At 35.9% G+C, this 19,425-nt stretch overlaps 6 protein-coding genes across 6 annotated transcripts; 4 read left to right on the top strand and 2 right to left on the bottom strand.

Moving 5' to 3' along the window:
• Positions 1-909: 909 nt before the first annotated feature.
• NDAI0K03020 (uncharacterized protein) lies at positions 910-1,878 on the top strand (the record flags this gene model as incomplete). The annotated part of the gene is made up of 1 exon (XM_003672688.1): positions 910-1,878. The coding sequence occupies one exon, from the start codon at positions 910-912 to the stop codon at positions 1,876-1,878; it is 969 nt and encodes a 322-aa protein (XP_003672736.1).
• Positions 1,879-4,907: 3,029 nt separating this feature from the next.
• On the top strand, positions 4,908-5,804 carry NDAI0K03010 (uncharacterized protein; the record flags this gene model as incomplete). The annotated part of the gene is made up of 1 exon (XM_003672687.1): positions 4,908-5,804. One exon carries the CDS (start codon positions 4,908-4,910, stop codon positions 5,802-5,804), a length of 897 nt encoding a protein of 298 aa, XP_003672735.1.
• A 1,225-nt stretch (positions 5,805-7,029) lies between these two features.
• Positions 7,030-8,808, bottom strand: SEO1 (putative permease SEO1; the record flags this gene model as incomplete). The annotated part of the gene is made up of 1 exon (XM_003672686.1): positions 7,030-8,808. One exon carries the CDS (start codon positions 8,806-8,808, stop codon positions 7,030-7,032), a length of 1,779 nt encoding a protein of 592 aa, XP_003672734.1.
• A 1,038-nt stretch (positions 8,809-9,846) lies between these two features.
• NDAI0K02990 (uncharacterized protein) lies at positions 9,847-11,028 on the top strand (the record flags this gene model as incomplete). Its single annotated transcript, XM_003672685.1, has 1 exon — positions 9,847-11,028. The coding sequence occupies one exon, from the start codon at positions 9,847-9,849 to the stop codon at positions 11,026-11,028; it is 1,182 nt and encodes a 393-aa protein (XP_003672733.1).
• Positions 11,029-12,611: 1,583 nt separating this feature from the next.
• On the top strand, positions 12,612-14,057 carry NDAI0K02980 (uncharacterized protein; the record flags this gene model as incomplete). Its single annotated transcript, XM_003672684.1, has 1 exon — positions 12,612-14,057. One exon carries the CDS (start codon positions 12,612-12,614, stop codon positions 14,055-14,057), a length of 1,446 nt encoding a protein of 481 aa, XP_003672732.1.
• Positions 14,058-14,920: 863 nt separating this feature from the next.
• Positions 14,921-16,633, bottom strand: NDAI0K02970 (sugar porter family MFS transporter; the record flags this gene model as incomplete). The annotated part of the gene is made up of 1 exon (XM_003672683.1): positions 14,921-16,633. The coding sequence occupies one exon, from the start codon at positions 16,631-16,633 to the stop codon at positions 14,921-14,923; it is 1,713 nt and encodes a 570-aa protein (XP_003672731.1).
• Positions 16,634-19,425: the final 2,792 nt, after the last annotated feature.

Below are 19,425 nucleotides of genomic sequence, written 5' to 3'. Positions count from 1 at the left end.
GCTGAAACGCCTTCTGAGTTGTAATAGACAATGTATGGTAAATTGAGCACTCATTGTAGTGGTACGGTAATGCGGTACCACTAATGAAGTGGATCTGTTGTGCTTCCCTGACGCTTCTACTTATAATTTTCCGAACAATCAACGAAAGATGAAGGTTTCTTTTTGGCTTTGGCAAATATTACTTCTTTATCAAGAAAGCGGAAAGGAGAGGAGTTAGGACCAGCAGTACCTTCTGTATTTGCCAGGAATTAATATCTGTTGCATTTATCATTGTAATTATTTGACTAACTTTGTCAAAACTTAAGCCTAACAATAGGAAGTGAAATAGGCAAGAAATAAGCCGATATCAAGAATCAAATTGAATTTAGAAATAGAGGAACAAACATGAACACAATTATATTGGAATAGAAGGTATTACGGTTGTTTAACTTGTGGACCCTTAAAGTGAAAGGTGATACTCAACTGATTAGATGTTGTCGATATAAGCAGTCAAGAATTGAAGGTGAGTTAAAAAATCCAATAGGGCAATCTGATATCAAGGTTGATTGATAGGGCGTATCAGATAAAGGTATTTGACCTATATTTTCTCAGGAATACTATAGACTGCATTGTATAGTATAGTACTGTATACAGCGATTCCTTGTTCCTTTTGTCGTTCAATCGCGGTGGTTACGCGGATATTCACAAGTCTTCCGCTTTTTTCTATTCTCACCGCAGATGAACGATGAGGTTCCAATATTTCACATACACAGATAAAACTTTCATCACATGAACGTCGTCTACCATCAACAATGGAACAGAACAGAGGTTGGCATCCATAACTAGAGCCATTACTAAGATTTTTTCAAGCTGATATATGTTCCAATCAGAAGCTGACACAGTAACAAATGCAAACAAACACACTTTACCATGGACCTTGTCACTGTCAATGGATTGAAGTTAAGGAAGCCATTTTCGGAGTCAAGAAGAAAAAGTAATATTTGGTGGTTTCTTCCAAATTACTTCTCTAATAACAGTACATCTACTGCAAACACATTTTCCGTAAAACAAGATAATTGGATTTTAGATGAACCTACTACTTTTGCTCTGGATAACGAGCCTTCGTCACATTGGATTTTCAAAGAGTGTATCATGAAGTATTTCTTAACTGATACAGGGCGTAGCTTCCCTGGCACTGTCGTAGAGGCTCCGTTTCATAAGTTGATGTTAAAAGGTGGTAATTTCACTCTGCTTGTCTTGGGGCCATACCTTTTTGAGGAAGAAGGTTTTTATTCCTGTAATATCGAAGAACCAGGTAAAGAATTATTGAAAACGAAGTTCGATTTTGAATATCCAGAACTGGACAGCTTGCTCTGCCGCATACATATTTACACAGATGTTCAATATGAGGGCTACTCCTATGGAGCATCCTATAAGGCATCTGAAAACTCCATGAAACCAACTAAGATGTTATTTTTACCGCCCTCTCAATATTCCAGCATTCCACTTCAAGCTATATTTTATGGGTTTTCTAAGGAGGATGCAATAATATACAGGGATTTGTTGGTTGTTTACAGAATCCGGTCAATACGACGTGGCTATAGACCAACAATAAAAAACGTCTTGAATGTGTTTTTCGATCCACCATATGAAATATATGTCATCCCTTCCCCACATGGGAGCGATTCCACGCAAGAATATATCGAAGTAGATCACTGTGAAGACGTCACGGATGAGGAACGTCAAACTTACCAAGCTTACTTTATGCTGAAAATGAAATACATGTTGGGTGATAATTTGGAATATTCAACATTTTCTGAACTACTTGAAAGTAGAAATCATGATCATTCTGAAAGTGTATATTTAGAGGAGTCCAATCATTTCGAGTCTCAAGTCTAGCCCTTATATGATGAAACTAAAAATCCAGCAAAAATCGCATTACTGCATCATCGCTATTAATGAAGCCACCACTCCTCAAGAGGAATAATTATTTACGAATTTTTCTAGTGATGGATATCTTATACAGAAAAATGATTTTTCATTCTTTTCCCAATGTGTACTCTCAGAAACATCTCAATTTCCTCCAATTTTCCACCATTTTCTTAGATCTTTTTACAGAGGGGCCGGATAACGTGCTCTAGAGTTTGCGTAAAAGTGAACTTCACTTTCCAAGGTTTTTAGTAAGAGGTTCGAATTACATTTTTCTCGGGAAAGTAAGACTTACACAGCTTTTCATCTGTAATACAGGGCCAGATATAATTCTACTGAATTCTCTGTTATTTCTCAATTATCTTAAAACATATTGGAATGGGCAATGCGCTGCTCGTGTTGGCATTTCTATTCATGTCTAACGCCTACAAAAATCGTTTCTTTAAATTTATTTATTTTTTCATTAGGTTGTCAACTGCTGGACCAGCGGAGATTTATTAAGAAATATTATATACGGAACATTATAGATAAGATAACAAACTTTTAGGAAAGTTAATTACACATTATATTCCCTCTGTTTGTTAATCGTTGCAGGCCACATATAGTACAAGCACATCCAGAAGTCTTTTGAACTAAGAAATAATTAAAATTTAATATTTGTATATACTAACTAGTAGTAAGATATGTTCGGTATTATTTTCTCCAAACATAACAAACTTCACAGGCACATAGTTTTAATTTGGTTCAATTACTTACTTTATAAATATAGCATAAACTAAGTTAGATATTAAGAAACATTCTTTCTATTAAAGACATACTTTCTTAATATTCTTTTCTTATATAATGAAAACATTTTTTACTTGGAAACGCCTTTTTCTGTTACCCGTCGTAACTATGACTTCAGGCTGTCATTGATTCGGGACTCGTCAAGATACTCTATCCAATATGGACATTTACTATTATGTAACTACGTGAAGAAAATAGAATTTTAGTGAAGCATGTCAAACAAGAAAAATAAGAATGATAGACTACTTTAAAGTACACTTCATGTATTATAATATATTTATATCTATTCTATTGAATGATATAAAAAGAAGTAAGCAATAACAACTTTAACTTATTGTACTAAATCTATTACAACATTAACTAATAGTCTATCTTAATTATGTCTGCTCCATTCAGTGCTTTACAATATATTATTAACCTGCGTCAACAGAGTCGCAGTCAAATTAAACATTTGAGGTGACCTTTTTGGAGGTCCTATAAAGCTGAGCTAGTGTAGTTGATGGTTAAATAGAGCATCATATTTCGGACAATAGCCCAAATCCATACGAGAGCTTTGCTGACTAGCACTAGCGCCACATGGTGAATGCTTACCCATCTTTTCCCTCTTCCATATCTGTATATACTGTATATCCACTTTTGGTTCAAAAAGGTTCCCAAAAAACGGTCCAACATCTGTCCCACTTGGGTATTGTACAAAGTCTTTTTTCATGGCTAACCTTAAAAATATTTTGGTTATTTTTTCCCAATTCTAGCCCAAAATTTTCGGTTCTACCCGCGTTTGGGCCCCAAATGGATTCCGGCCTAGCCGCGCTTCTAACCAGGCATGTTACGGGTTCGGCTAGGGGGTAGGGTAGACTCGATTTTTTTACTCAAAATTTAGGCTAGGAGTAGGGGGTAGGCTAGAAATTTTCTAAAGTAGGGTAGGAACCAGGCTAGAATGTGCCAAAAAAGGGTAGGCTAGAAAATTATTTCTACCCGTAACATGCCTGCTTCTACCCCGAGATTTTTCAATTCAACCCAACCCCTCCCATGTCTGATCACAAATACAGCTACAACCTTTTCTTCGCTTTTGCCCCGCCCAACGTGGATACGTGAAGTGTTTTTACTGATTAGTTACTCTTTACGGTAATCTTTTCCCAAGCTATCCAGCCATTGGCTGCCTCTTCCAGAAGCGAATGAGATTTACATACCTAGGGTCGTACAATTTTTATGACGCCGAATATCTATCATACCATTGTTCTCATTGGGAAGACCGCTGCAGTGCCAACTCTACATATTATCCCCAATCAGGCCTGGGACGGATAGGATTTTTGGTCTATCCTAAGGGATTTCGGGCCTACCCTACCTTTTTTCAATCCCCAGTGAAAATCTTCAATCCAATCCTAATCCTATCCTAACCCAAAGTCTATCCTAATCCAATCCATTTTTTTATTATATAATTTATAAAAAAATTCTATAAAAATCATATTATACGACTATTATTTTCCAATTTTTTTCCCAATCCATGCCCCAATCCATGGCCAGAATAGACCAACCCTCTTATCAATCCATAAAATTTGATTTCTACCCTATCTTTTTTGCAAAATTCTCACGCCCAATCCTTGCTTTTTCAATCCATTAATCCTAATCCGTCCCAGGCCTGTCCCCAATCTTGGAAATTTTCCATACGTCCGGACTTCAGAGAGATAACGGCCTCCGCGAAAAAAGCTTCACCTACGTAAGTACCTAGGTACGTTATTTAGTGCGGGGATAACTCCTTATTAAGATCACATTTAATTTGCAGTTGATATTGAGAAACCGCAGTTACTGTTCCCCATCCTCAAAAACTTCATCTTCTTCTCTAACATCTAATCGTTCCATTGTTAGAAACAGGCGTAGTATAGTTTGCCCGTATCCCCCACGCAGTTTAACATTTCTTTGTCCAGCGTCTCTGAAAATGTCAACAAACTTCATATATAATACATATATACTAAGTCCTGACATCGTGGGATTGAACTTTTTGTGGTATAACAAAACAGTTCCCCAACAGCTGCATAGTTCTAATAATCTTATCTCCCGTACGTTAGTGAGAAATGTAATTGTATATAAAGTGAGTGCTTTAGTCTCTTCAATTACTGAAATATCTGTCTCTGAACTGTTTACTCTGGCGTACATTATGACATCAAAGATATTCACTCAGAAAGTATAGAACAAATTAATAGAGAACTTAAAAAATGGCACAAGTTATTACACATCCAATCTTTAACTATAACAAGGATGTTTTGAAAGAGAATGATAAAAGCATGTGGGCGCACGTCATACATAGAGCAGGCGAACTCCCATCAAAAAAGTTCGATACGGCATTTAGATACGAAATTGTTGAAGTTAGTTACGGAAATATCACCAAGATGAGAGGTAGGGAGTTTTTTGAAAAGTTAGAAAAGGGTCATAGTAGTACACGGATTTTCTTAGTCCCTTCCTTCTACCATGGACTTTACGGGGATTGTTTAAGTCCAGAGCCAATAGTCGGGTACTTTTTCTTTAAAGACCAATACTTCCGCGTCGCAAAAGTTTATTTCTTGGAGGTAGGAACTGATATCGTTATTAGTCTCGAGAATGGTGTCTTCGACGCTGATGTCCCTGATAAGTTGGTATACCTTTCCACTGTTCGTCAGTTATTTCCTCCTGGTACTAATTGGTATTTAAAGCAATCGTTTCGCATATTTATTTTTTCTATGGAATCAAAAATCGGAGAATGGGGAAGCGAATATCATCCACCCGCCGAAGAGGCTTGTCAAGACGTCCGCGAAGAGATTGCTAAACTAAATAAAATCGAGACGTTCTTGAACTTAGCCCCGCAGATCTTGTCAAAGAACATAAAGATCTCTGAAGAGTTTAACGAGCAGGATTCCAAAGATAGAATGGAACTTCTCCATAGCGTGATCGTAGAGGCAAAGAAAAAAATTCACCACGCTAAAAATATTCTCTTTCGTCGCATTTACCCTGGCCTACCACCAACGTTATTTGCCATGTTGCTGGGCATTATACAAACGTGTATGAAACTGCTCTCACCTGTACTGAACATCCTCTTTCAAATAAATACCATAAAGAATCCCACCATATCTTGCTGATGGCTTCAGTTGTATCGAATATATGGATAACATATATTTCTCTAGTAGTTCTCACTGATGCAGTGACTATCACTCACGAAATGGTATGGCATCCATTGAAAATATTAATAACATCTTTCAGGCGGTTAATTTCTCGGTCTCATTGGTAGCCTAAATATATACTATTTATTAGTTATCTTTTAAATAGCAATGTCTTTAATAGTGGTATCACCAACAATAGTTTATCTTTCTTGTAGGGTTGTGTATGTTGAGATTTGTAAAACTAGTTTGAATCAAAAGTCCAAACAAAATTTTTAAAATTAACTGGTTTCATCTGGTCGGTTGTTGCAACAGAAAAAAATTCCTTTAGATCTTCCAAGATTAAAATATGCACATACAAACTATCTGGAAAAGTAAAAATTGAGTACATTGAATAGGAACAAATTTTATTCTAAACAGTTACGATGTGTTAATCATCAACCGGAAGTGAATGTCAACATGCATCATCTTGCTACTCCCGACTTACTTATGGTACGTGTTGCATTGGTAGTTCCATTTAGAGCTGGCAGTGATTAGCCCTTGCAGAATACTGTGACATAAAAAGCGCCCCCGAACGGGAGAAATGTAGTAGAGTAAAAATCTGGATTATGTAGAATTAAACATGGAGTTTCAAGAAGAGAAGGAGTGGTACAAATAGGCAAGGTCAAGATAAATATGGTTGCTGCACCAACTAAACCTGTTTCTTCTATATGGTTTTAAAAGAATTTGAAACAATATAATGGGAAAATATAATTCCAAGTTCCCTAAAAAAATTCAATTACATTTAACGGCTAGCAAATTATCCTTCTACAGAGCAAGGTGGAAACCTGAAATGCTCTAAGAATAGGAATTATCTGCCTAGAATACCTTTTATTTAAGTATTAGGTGAATAATTAATTGCAGAAGCAAAGATGGTCTCAATAAAAACCACAATGTTAAGCGCTCACTGATGACCGTAACATGTACCATTTTTCGAATAGTTTTTTGATATATTGGTGTCAAAAGCGAGCATATGTGCGATAATAAAACGTCACAACTTTCAATAGCTTTGATTTTCTTTGTATAATTGCATTCCATTTTATTTTTTTAGGTAAAGTTAAATTTTTAAAATTATGTTACGGATTTTTTAAACTATAAAAAAATGTCTATTATGAATTATTTTGAAAAAAATAAAGGAAATTTTGAATATATATTTATTAGGATTCGATCAACATTCTTTGGTTTGGTCTGAATTTGGTTTGTTGTCACCCAAGGAGGAATTGTAAAGAATAATACCGTTTTCCTTGGCATGTTTCTTTTCGTCACGCTTGTAAAAGTAAAGAACAACAAAGGTCCATAGTGAGAGACAGAAGGCACAACAGGCGGTGAACGTGAAACCTTTCAAATATCTAGGTGATTCGCTAGTTTTCCATACAAGAACACTTAACCAGGCGGTGGATGATTGGGCCAAGATGTTCATAACAACTAAGGTAATTGATCTTTCTTGAGCATTTCTACGACAGATATCATTTTGCCATGAATACAAAACTGGTGCCATACTCCACCCAGTACATTGTAAAAAGAATGCAAACCATTTAGCATTTTCGGAAACATCCCAGGCAGCTAAAATTACGTTACCGATGAAATTGAAGATTTGGGTGGCACAAATTGTAAACCAACGAGAATGAGATTTATCTGCAACAATACCAGCAATAGCCAAGTAAACCATACCTAGACCTGGAGTAATCATTGATAAATCATTCACTTTTGGAATGGAGTATCGCCCTAAAGACTTAACCCATAGAAGATAAGCACCAGAAGCAACGTTGCTATTATTCCAACAGAATATATTCCATAAAGATAATACATAAATTTTCCAATTGGTAAAAATACTTTTCCAAACCTTGATATCGAATACTTTTGTTGAAAAATCTGCCTTCTCGGTATGATTTTCGCTAACTCTTTTTCTTGCCAATCTTATTTCATCATCGGTTAAGAAAATGGAATAACAATTATGTGGATCGCCAGGTAATGAATAGAAACCAATAATACCAACAACAACAGATATAATTGCATCAATGATAAAATTCCATCTCCATCCAGACATTCCATTAACTCCGTCTAATGATGTGAAAACTGCAGATTGAATACCACCTGAAGATAAGATACCAATATATTGTCCGAAATAATAGAAGGCTGAACGACGTACCATTTCATCATGTTTATAAAAACACCCAAAAAGATATTGATAAGCCAAATAACTTGGTGCTTCGAATGCACCGATGAAGAACCTAATGGCCTTTAAATGTGGAACGCTGTTGACATATGCTGCACCAACCGTTAATAAGGACCAACACAAGTCCAGACATGGTAGAACATAGTTTAATGGAACTTTGTTCAACAGGAAAAGGAATGGTAATTGAAAAATAATATTACCCACAGTATACATGACTTGGGTATGAACTAAATCATCACCTTTGAAATTCAATTCTTCCTTCATACCAGAAACGTAAGCGTTATTGACATTAACTGTATCTAAATATTTAACCCAATAAGCGATACATGAATAGAAGGCCAATAAGATATCTAATTTTAATATTAATTTCTTTTCTTCATAAGAATTAGCAGAGTTAAACCAACTGTACCATTTATTTTTGGTCTTTTGAGTGCTATTAATACGATATTCTTGTTCATCAAAGAACTTCCACCATTTTCTGTTTGCCTCATCCCTATATTCATACTCGGTTTCCGATTCTAGTTTAGAATCTGCATCTATGGATGATCTTTCTGAGATCTTTTGGGTACCGTTTTTCTCAAATTCGTCTACTTCGCCAACTGGAGAACCCTCGTATGATTTATCAGGATCGGTTGCAGAACTAATTACTGAAATTGATCCTTCTTCTTGTTCTGCTTCGTCTAAATCTTTCACTATTCTCTTGACAGGTATGAACCCCCACTTTAATCTTTTATGAGGATCAATTATTAATTCCTTGACTAATGAGGACATTATATTATGTTTCTTGTTGTGCTTTGTATGATTTTATGATTTGGGCCTTTTCCAAGAGAGTTGCACTAACATCATTCCTCAAAAGTAATAAATTATGCCAGCCTTATATATAATTATGCACCAAAGCCAATTTCAAATAACCAAAAATCTCCTAACCTAACATAGCTTAAAAATTGTGTATTTCAAATTGATAATCAGATATTGGCCTTGATCAGTCTAATAAGATCTCTCAGGCAAAGGCGATGTCGCTGAAAAGTTTTTTTTTCCAATTTTCACTCGATGTTTCTACTAAAGTTACAACAAAAACACAGTATTGATCTTGAGTCATGGATGGGAGTTTCGTAGGGAGCCCAAAGTCCCTTTTGAGTCTTAAAAAACTCAAGTCAATCGATTATAGCAAACTGTGTTTGGAGGACTCATTTTGAGAGGATATGGGTAACAGTACCTCGTAGAAGATAGCGACTTCTCTGTACGTCCGCTGTCTACTTGGTTAACTTTAATTTAGAATTGTGTAAGCCTCACTAAGAACGCCGCGGAGTGGACCCTGGACACAGTTTCGGGTAATTTTTACACAAATTTTTTTTCTCGAAGACTTTGAGTCTCGAAGATCTTGCGCTTCTCCCTCTTTTCTCAGTTTTTCACAGAAAAAAAAAGTCAATCAAGTAACATTAGTGGGTAGCAATGAGGTTTAATCATACTATTATTTTTAGTTATGTTCAGTAACACCCAGTTGAAGCAACTTCACGCCTTTTGTGGTCTGTACTATTGAGTGAGTCGTATTGGGTAAATAGTACATTGTGTACGATGCGTTCGTAAAAACTAATCGGATAGCGAATATGCTCATACTAAGAGACATGCTTAGAGTCACTACATTGTTAGAATAATCGGTAACTTGTACCCTTTATAAAGAAAAAGTCATAAATACTGAGTTCATGACTGTGTGTCTTTTTCTTACCTTCTCAAAAAGAAGTTTTTCGAACGAAAGGCCAAAATTCTGAAAATAAAAAACTTGGTATAAGCAAAAACCCTTATTCAACCATGTCCTCTTCTATTCAATTACCTCCAATTGAGTCTGTATTTAATTTAAATGATTTTGAAAAAATTGCTGCTAAGGTTCTCCCAGAACAAGTTTATGCTTATTATTCATCATCTGCAGATGATGAAGTATCATACAGAGAAAATCATAATTCATTCCATAAAATTTTCTTTAAACCAAAAATTTTGGTGGATGTAACTAACATTGATTTAACCACAGAAATATTAGATTCACAAGTGGACATCCCATTCTATGTTAGTGCTACTGCTTTATGTGGATTAGGTAATCCTAAAGGTGGAGAATTAGATATTGTAAAAGGTTGTGCGGATGTTAACGTTCCTCACATGATATCTACTTTTTCATCATTTTCCATCGAGGAAATTGCTGAGGCAAAAATAAATGAGAATCAAATTCAATGGTTGCAACTATATGTCAATTCAGATAGGAAAATAACTCATGACTTAATTGTAAAAGCTGAAAGACTAGGTATGAAGGCATTATTCGTTACTGTAGATGCACCTTCTGCTGGTAATAGAGAAAGAGATGCAAGATTCAAATTTTCTGCTGCTGAAAACAATGGACCTAAAGTAATGGAAAAATCTAAAGATAAGGACGCAACAACCAATGGTACCTCGAGAACACTTTCTAAATTAATAGATACATCTTTAACTTGGGCTGATATTGAAACCTTCAAGAAATTGACTAATATGCCAATAGTCTTAAAAGGTGTCCAAAGAGTTGACGATGCTATTAGAGCCGCCGAAATCGGGTGTAGAGGTGTTGTTTTATCCAATCATGGTGGTAGAGAATTAGATTTCTCGAGACCACCATTAGAGGTTTTGGCTGAATTAATGCCAGTCTTGAGAGATCGTGGACTAAATAAAAACTTTGATGTTCTAATTGACGGTGGTATTCGTCGAGGTACAGATATTTTAAAGGCATTGTGTTTAGGTGCAAAGGGTGTTGGTATTGCCGCCCCCTTCTTATATGCAAACTCCTTATACGGATCAGAAGGTGTTGAATTATGTACACAGCTCTTAATTAAAGAATTAGTTCTCTCTATGAGATTATTGGGAGTTACCAAGCTAAGCGATTTAAATGCGGATTTCTTAGATTTATCTGGTTTATTTGCAAGGGCAATTACTATACCAAGAACTACAGTATACCACGACTCTTTAGCTTAATCTTAGCGACAATTTTAAATTAAATATCTGGGACGCTTCCGTACTCGAAAACAAATCGAGGCTTCAGGGTAGCGTTACAAATTAAGCATATGGTAGCAGTATATCCTATAAATGTTAGGTACTGAATGCGTATAGAATATAGAGTTATATAATAAATGTTATAAATTTATTTAAATTTATTAGTGAAGTGCATATCTCAAGACTTGGTAAGCAATCAATAGATATCAACTCGAAGGAATTAAAGAGTCCACTCTAAATGCTTTAGCGCTTTCAAAAACTTGTCCCAAAACAACGAAGAGTTGTTTTCTATAGATTATTTTAAATAGCGGTCTCAACGCTCCATGGCACAATGGATGAAATCAAAGACGTAATATGATATATCTACCTGGCTTCTTTAGGATACTAAGAAATATGGATTTTTAGGTAAACTAGTGAGAACAACGAATTTGTTACTATGCTTCACACTAAGGAGTTGTGAATTTTTTCCAACATAACCGCTTTCCAAATTATATTTTTCCTGTAGGAAAGCATATTGATACAATATAAGTATATTACCGATCTATTCTTATGATATTAGACGACGGCCTTATACTAAATATGTTACCCTGTTGAGGGTTTTTTAAGGCCTAACCTTAACCCGATCAGGTTAAACTTGGGACTGAAAGTGAACAGTTAGAAGCGACTTTGGAGTTTTTGGAAATATTAAGGACTAAGCAAAAAATTTGGTGCAGTTTCATTCACTCTACGTCAACTACACAATTACGACAGGGGGCCATAAGAAAGATTTTTTGAGAGGGTTGTTGCAGTAAATAATTACGAAAGATGGAAGCGTGAGACCACCCCCCCCCCTAAAGAACTTTCCTGTGGCTTCTTTACGCTGAACGGAAGATGAAGAGCGGAAATATTTGGAACTTTAAGTTCTTTTTATTTTCCCTATGCCATTTTCACTTGCGGGAATAGAGTCTCCGGTGATCAACGCCGGACACATAATCCAAATTGCGGGGGCGGGGAAATAGTACTGCGTTAGCGTCTCTACTTAGAGCGACATACAAAATAATAAGGTTCTAAGAAAAGCTGACGTACATAAAAAGAATAGAGTCCCACGAGGCCGCCTTCAATACTCCGACAGAGAAAAAAGGCTTGGCAAATATCCTCGAAGAGCGGTGAGATCTTTCCTTTATTTACGTGACGTAAGGACCGGTCCGTCATATATCCTTAATACCGTAAAATAAAAATAGTTAATACTTGACGGATTGAAACGTTCTCGTAAATACAATTGATGTCTTCTTACGAGGATTCTACAAGGAAAGCGGTTTACTAGATACTAACGGTAAGAATATAGTGAGGAATCTTCTATTTGAGAATAAGCCCGATTATACCCGTCAGAATGGGAGATTTGGGCTTGTAGCCTATAAAAACATATAAAAGCAAACCTTCTTTCCATGTAATAATGTTTTTCAGCATTTCTTTCTTCTTTTATAAAATGTCCCTTAAAATACCATCAAGACTTTGAAGTTTTAGCTCAAATACAAACTTACAAAAAAAATAACTCGTTACTATAAGAAAAAAATTAATCAATAAACATGACCCAAACCAATTCTGAACCTGTTAAATTTGAAAAGGATACTGTTTTAGTCATCTTTGGTGCCTCTGGTGATCTGGCTAAAAAAGAGACCTTCCCCGCTTTATTTGGTTTATACAGTGAAGGTTGTTTAGATCCTTCTACCAAGATTATCTGTTATGCTCGTTCCAACGTTACTGTGGAACAGCTAAAGAAATCATGTCTTCCATACTGTAGAAAATCAACCACTGGTAATGACGAAGTTAAAATGAAAAAATTCTTCAATATGGTTTCCTATATCCAAGGTCAATATGATACAGATGATGGTTATATCAGGTTAAATGATGCCATTGAAGATTTCGAACATGAAAGAGGGGTTCAAGAACCTCATCGTGTTTTCTATTTAGCTGTTCCACCAAGTATTTTCTTAACTGTCGCTAGTCAAGTTAAAAAGAATGTTTACGCTTACAATGGTATTACTCGTGTCATCGTCGAAAAGCCATTTGGGGATGATTTAGAATCTTCAAGAGAATTGCAAAAGGGTTTTAAACCACTATTCAGAGCAGAAGAGATTTACAAGATTGATCATTTCTTGGGTAAAGATGATGTCAGACGTTTATTGACTGCTAGATTTGCTAATCCGTTCTTAAATCAAAGTTGGAATAAAGAAAACATTGAAAGTGTTCAAGTTTGGTTTAAAGAACCATTTGGCGCTGAAGGTCGTGGTGGGTTCTTTGACTCAACTGGTATTATCAGAGATGTTATGCAAAATCATTTATTACAGATCTTGACCTTAGCTACTATGGAAGAACCTGTATCCAATGATGCTGATGCCATCCGTGATGCTAAGGTAGAATTATTGAAATGTATGGAACCTTTAGGGCCAAAGAACGTCGTTGCCGTTGGTCAATATGGTAAATCCGTAGATGGTAAAAAGCCTTCTTACTTGGATGATGATACTGTTTTGAACAAAGAATCGAAGTGTTTAACTTTCACAGAATTAACTTTTGCAATTCACAATGATCGTTGGGAAGGTGTTCCAATCATTATGAGAGCTGGTAAGGGTTTAGATGAAGATAGAGTTGAAATTAGAATTCAATACAAAAAGAACACTTCTGGCATGTTCGAAGGTTGTACACCAAACCAATTCGTCATTCACTTCCATCCGGAACCAACTATCTTCATGACTTTTAATACCAAAGCACCAGGTTTTGCTGATAAGTTACACCAAATTAAATTGGACATGACATATGATCAACAATATAAGAAGGAGTGGGTTCCAGAAGCTTACGAGTGTTTGATTTATGATGCTTTCCAAGGTAAATATGCAAATTATGTTAGAGATGACGAATTAGATGTCAGCTGGTCTCTATTCACTCCATTATTAAAGTATGTTGAAGGTCCAAATGCTCCACAACCAGAAATTTATCCATATGGTTCCACTGGTCCAAAAGGTATTTTAGAGTGATTCTTCATCTGTTATGACTTACGAAAAATGTTACTGTTTTGTTTCGCACAAACTTTTAGAAATTTCTTTTATATATACTAAATAATCCAACCAATAATACTTTTATATAACTTAATATAACTTAATATAATTTAATATAAATTTAATATAACTTCATCCGAATTTCTACTATTCCGACTCTCTTGTGGAAGTGCGCCAGTACTACCCAAGCCGGCTTTAGAGCCACGAAAGAACACCAAAAATTTTGTCATTCCTTACCGTGTAACATCCTATTCGTCTAATGCATAGGTGTTTTGATATGTTATGCTAAACAGCAACTGAATGTTGATTTACTATTATAGTTTAATGATTTATCTCTGACTTTCTTGAAAAACACTAATATCCTTCTTCTACTCCAAATAATGGAGAAAACTTGGGTATATAGACTGTAATAACTCTATCTGTAATGATCCTATGAAGACCTGGGTGTGTTATTGTCGTGGGAAAGATGTTATGTTGAAGCAATTGAATGTCTTCCTTTAACAGCACAAAGCAGTCACCTATACCATTCCTGGTTTCCCAACTTTTTACGTCACAGGCCGACTGACACTATAACTATATAAATGGTGAAGAATAACTCTGCTTCCCGAATATCAGTATTTTTTAAAAGATATAAGGGATTCCCAGATGAGGTTTTAATATTACATAGTTAAGCTACAGAGAAAGATTTCAAATCCCTGAGCTCTCTCGGACAAATTTTCCATAAATAAAAATGATAAATTAAAATCAATTAAATTAAAATAGAATAAACTATATAGAGTGATAGATAAATAAATTTGTAATTAAGTAGGTAAAGAAGTCATGTCATTATATCATTATTTAGATTAGTTTCTACTGAACATTCTCTTGTACATTGGCTTGTCGTCATGTTGTAAAGCTTCCATGTCCATGGATGCATCTCTCTTGGCGGATGGGACCCAGTTTGGTGATTTCCATGGTAAAATACCTTCTTCCCACATTTCATTAACTTCTTCTAAGGTTAAACCCTTAGTTTCTGGAACGAAGAAGAAAACATAACCGTAAGCAAAGACCATACAACCCATAAAGACGTAACCGTAGTAAAAGTTAATAGCACCGGTAATAAATGGAGTGAAGAAAGAAATTAAGAAATTCCAGAACCAGTTACAACCATTTGCAAGAGCCATACCCTTTGGTTTAATTCTCAATGGGAAAGTTTCAGAGACAATAATCCAGGCAATTGGTGCCCAAGTACAAGCGAAACAGAAAATAAAGAAACATGAGAAGACAATCATACAGTTACCAGCACCCTTGGATGTTGGACCATCGTCACCATGAGGATGTAAACGAGTGACACCAACAGAAGCATAAACAACGTAACAAGCAACCATAGCAGCAGCACCCCACATTAGACATCTACGACGACCAAATCTATCAACGACGTAAAAGGCAACGAAAGTGGAAGCAAAATTGACAATACCGAAAACAATAGAGGTCTCATAAGAATCCTTTAAACCGACAGCTTGGAAAACAACCGTACCATAGTAGAAGAAATAGTTACAACCAGTCAATTGTTGTAAAGTTTGTAACATACAACACATAAATAATCTTGGGAAAACCTTACCTTTTCTCGAAAATAATTCCATCCATGAAGCACTACCAGCAGCTTTTTCAGCTTCAATACCAGCAGTAATTAAATCAATTTCAGCTTGAACACCTGGATCTTCAACAGAAACTTTATTAGAAGTAGCAATAGATGCCTTAGCTTCTTCAACTTTACCAACCTCCATCAAGTAACGTGGAGATTCTGGAACGAAGAACATGGCAGCGATCATGAACAAACACCAAGCAAATGATAAACCTAATGGAACTCTCCATTGGACAGAGTTATCATACGCTTTAGTACCATAGTTAGTACAATCACCTAAGAAAATACCGAAAGTAACCATTAATTGATACATGGAACCTAGGGTACCTCTTAAATGTTTTGGAGCAACTTCAGATAGTAACATTGGGGAGAAAATAGAAATAGCACCAACACCCATACCGGAGATAATTCTACCAATAAAATATTGATACCATTTGTCGATAGAAGCAATTTGAATAATTAAACCGATAATGAAAATAATGACAACAGCAACTAAAGCCATCTTACGACCGATTCTGTTAGCTAAGTCACCTAAAGTCAAACAACCAATTAAACCACCAATATTGAAAATAGAAACGACTAAACCAGTTCTGACATTAGAGAAATAGTAACTACCGTCATGATGTTTGGAACCGAATCTACGTAAATAATCTGGATGAGCTAAGAAACCACCAATGGTACCAGTATCCCAACCAGAAATAAAACCACCAAAACCGATCATAGTACAGAAAATGGAAATAGTAACATAAGCGGAAGCAGGTTTGATTGGAATTTCAAGGACAGGTTGTTGGTCGACGTCAAAGTCATTCAATTCGTCCTTAGCATCTTTGACTGAAGGGGCAGACATGTTAGATTGGGAACCGGAGTTGGAAACAGTGGGTTCCACTGGAGTTTCTAATTGAGCAGAAGAATTTTCTGCAGCTTCAGACATTGTTTTTGTTATTAATGTTTTGTAGTAAATGTATTATGGGTGAATATTTGATACCGAATACTGGTTTTTTTTTTGCAATATTCAAAAATTTAAATAAACTATTGAAAGAAGAAAGACTGGATATTGATGTTTTAAAATCAGAAAAGCTTGACTATTTATACAAATTTTTTTGTGAAAGTTGATCGAGGAGGAACCAAGCTGATGGCATATTGTATTTCTCGAGGACATTATGAACAACGCAGTTGTTTGTTGAAGATTTCAAAACATTAGCGATTTGTCTAGAAAATATTTTCAATATTTACCAGGAAAACGTCGCAGCATGCAGGGTGGTGGGGAAAGGAAAAAGACAAATGGAGAAAAACATTAGGAAAAATGTTTTCTACCAGCGGGCCTCTACAGGATTCCAGAGTATCAGGTGTCTCCCAGGCATTTGTTTTTGTTTACTCCAAGGAAAATCGTAGTCATGTGTCATGAAAAAGAGAAAAAAGTTATCCCGGCCTTCCAGTAATATACACGGACAAAATATCAAAGGAGTAGACATTCTGGGGATAACATTTTATTTTAGGTTTGTGCGGTACATTCTTTGCTGTGTCAACATATATTTCTTACTTTTTTCGGTGGAACGTTTTCTTTTTGTCTTTCCAAGAAGTCTTCTCAGAGTAATTTTCTCCTTTTCAGACAAAATAATTACAAACGATAATCGTCTGAGAACAAAGTTTTTTCTTTCCCCGTGTTTCCCCACGTTCCCCACGAATTCCCCGGGTTGCTGCAGATATTTAGCGTTTTTTGAAGTATCTGGAATAGAGGTGTCGAACAGACGTAAACACATGTGGTTGCCCCCTTCGTCTATGCAATTTCTCTCAACGGTTTGAACAACATGTCACATTTTCACTTTTCTTCCGCAGGAAATTATGCCCAGGTGACCTATATGCCCTAAAACATATGAGGAAATAAGTATAATAAAAAAAATACTGCGTACATTCGTTCCGTAACAGGGAGACTTGAGTTCCCGGAATTTATCTGTATAGTGGTCATTTACCCCAGATTTTTATCGTTCTCAGAACTTCTCATCACGTACAGGTTTACTACACCCCAAGTTCCTAGTTAATAACTTAGACCTCGTGATGGAAGAAATTTTTTTTCAGCGACTTCCACAAAGAAAAATGCGGAATAAACTTGCATATTGTCATTACGGGGCACACATGCCATAAAAAAATTCTATTGTAGAAAAATGTGGAGTAAGCGAAATTCCGCGTTAGTGAGAATTTTATCTTGAAATATTGTAAAGAAAATTTATCTTATCCATAAGGGCTACGATAAACCTGTAATGCAGTTTTACTTACTATTCTCATTTTTCGTGGTTTAGGAAACCCCAAACTGCGGGTCCCGATCAAAGTACTGGAGTTAGTACGGATGGCCTTGGACCGGTAGACTTTCGGGCAAGATATTATAATGTATCGATTCCTATTTTATTGAATTGGTCACTTTTACTAAGTATTACCTTTGACATGAATAGGTGAAGTATGTTTTCTTTGTATATTGCTACCTAACGTAAGCTATAGTCTAGGGTCGGTACTATCCAGGTGGGACAAAAGTGGCCACACTTCTCTCCCACCCCGGTACGTATTGATACCTGAAGATAACTCTGTTGTCGAAAAAGGTGACCATTTTACGAGAAACTTTTCTAAGTTGTCTTCTACGAGTTCTTCTTTTGTTTTTCTAAAAGAGGAAAACACCGTGACATTTGGTTCCAAAAAAAGACTTCATATTTCGCGTGGATGTCTGAGTCTTCAGATACCCGAGCATTTTCCCGTAGGTCTACATTTGTCAGTTTTTGGGGAAGACAAATTTTGTAATTTTCAGACAAATGGTTTTATCGCATGTTATAGCTCGCGCGGTCTTTATTAGGGAAATTGTCTTACCGGGGAGTCCGTACGTACAAATTTGCTACGGCAGTTATTGAAGGAAGATCTTCTAAAAATATTATTTCTTGAAAGCAGGCATGTTACTGGTTCGTCTAGGGGATGAGGTAGATGCGATTTTTTGACTCAAAAGTTAGGCTAGGAGTAGGGGTAGAAATTTCCAATTTTAGGACACAAGTAGGGGTAGAAAAAATCGGTTCTAGGTTAAGTGCCAGAAAACACAGCCCAAAAATATTTTGGGTAAAACTAGGGGGGTTAGGCTAGAACCTGGTTAGGGTAGGCTAGGAAGGGCCAAAAGAGAGTAGGCTAGAAAATTATTTCTACCCGTAACATGCCTGCTCGAAAGGGATGGCCAAAAGAATTTATATGATAGAAACTAAATTACATAACAGGCGACATCGTACGTAGTACGTAGCAGTCCCTAAATTTCACTATGTAGTTTAACCCTTCCCCATTCTCTGTCACCAATTTCTTAATTTCTGTTTAAAGAATTGGCATACTAATGGTGCTCCTTGACAAAGTTATATTCGATTGAGGGAGTGTGTCATGCATTAAAATTATAATGAAATGAATCGAATTCAAATACTCTGCGTTGGTAAAACGTCATACAGTAGTTTGAAGGACATTGACTCCCTTTTTACTTCTTATCGCTCCCGTATCAAATCTCGAGCTCTTCAAGTGAGTACTCCCTAGGATACAAAGCTAATCTATTTAATGTGATAAATTTAAACTGTTAATACATACTTATTAAAACAGACAAAAACTCTGTGAAAAAAGGGGAGCGTAAATCATTACATTTTAAGATATATATTAGGGAGGAGAGAGTTTGATTTTTCTTAAACATGGGTGTTTTTTTCAGTCAGAACTTCT

Source organism: Naumovozyma dairenensis, chromosome 11 (genome assembly GCF_000227115.2).
Source record: "Naumovozyma dairenensis CBS 421 chromosome 11, complete genome".
NCBI lineage: Eukaryota > Fungi > Ascomycota > Saccharomycetes > Saccharomycetales > Saccharomycetaceae > Naumovozyma > Naumovozyma dairenensis.
The sequence above is the reverse complement of the archived record's forward strand: the minus strand, read 5'-3'. Positions and strand labels throughout refer to the sequence as shown.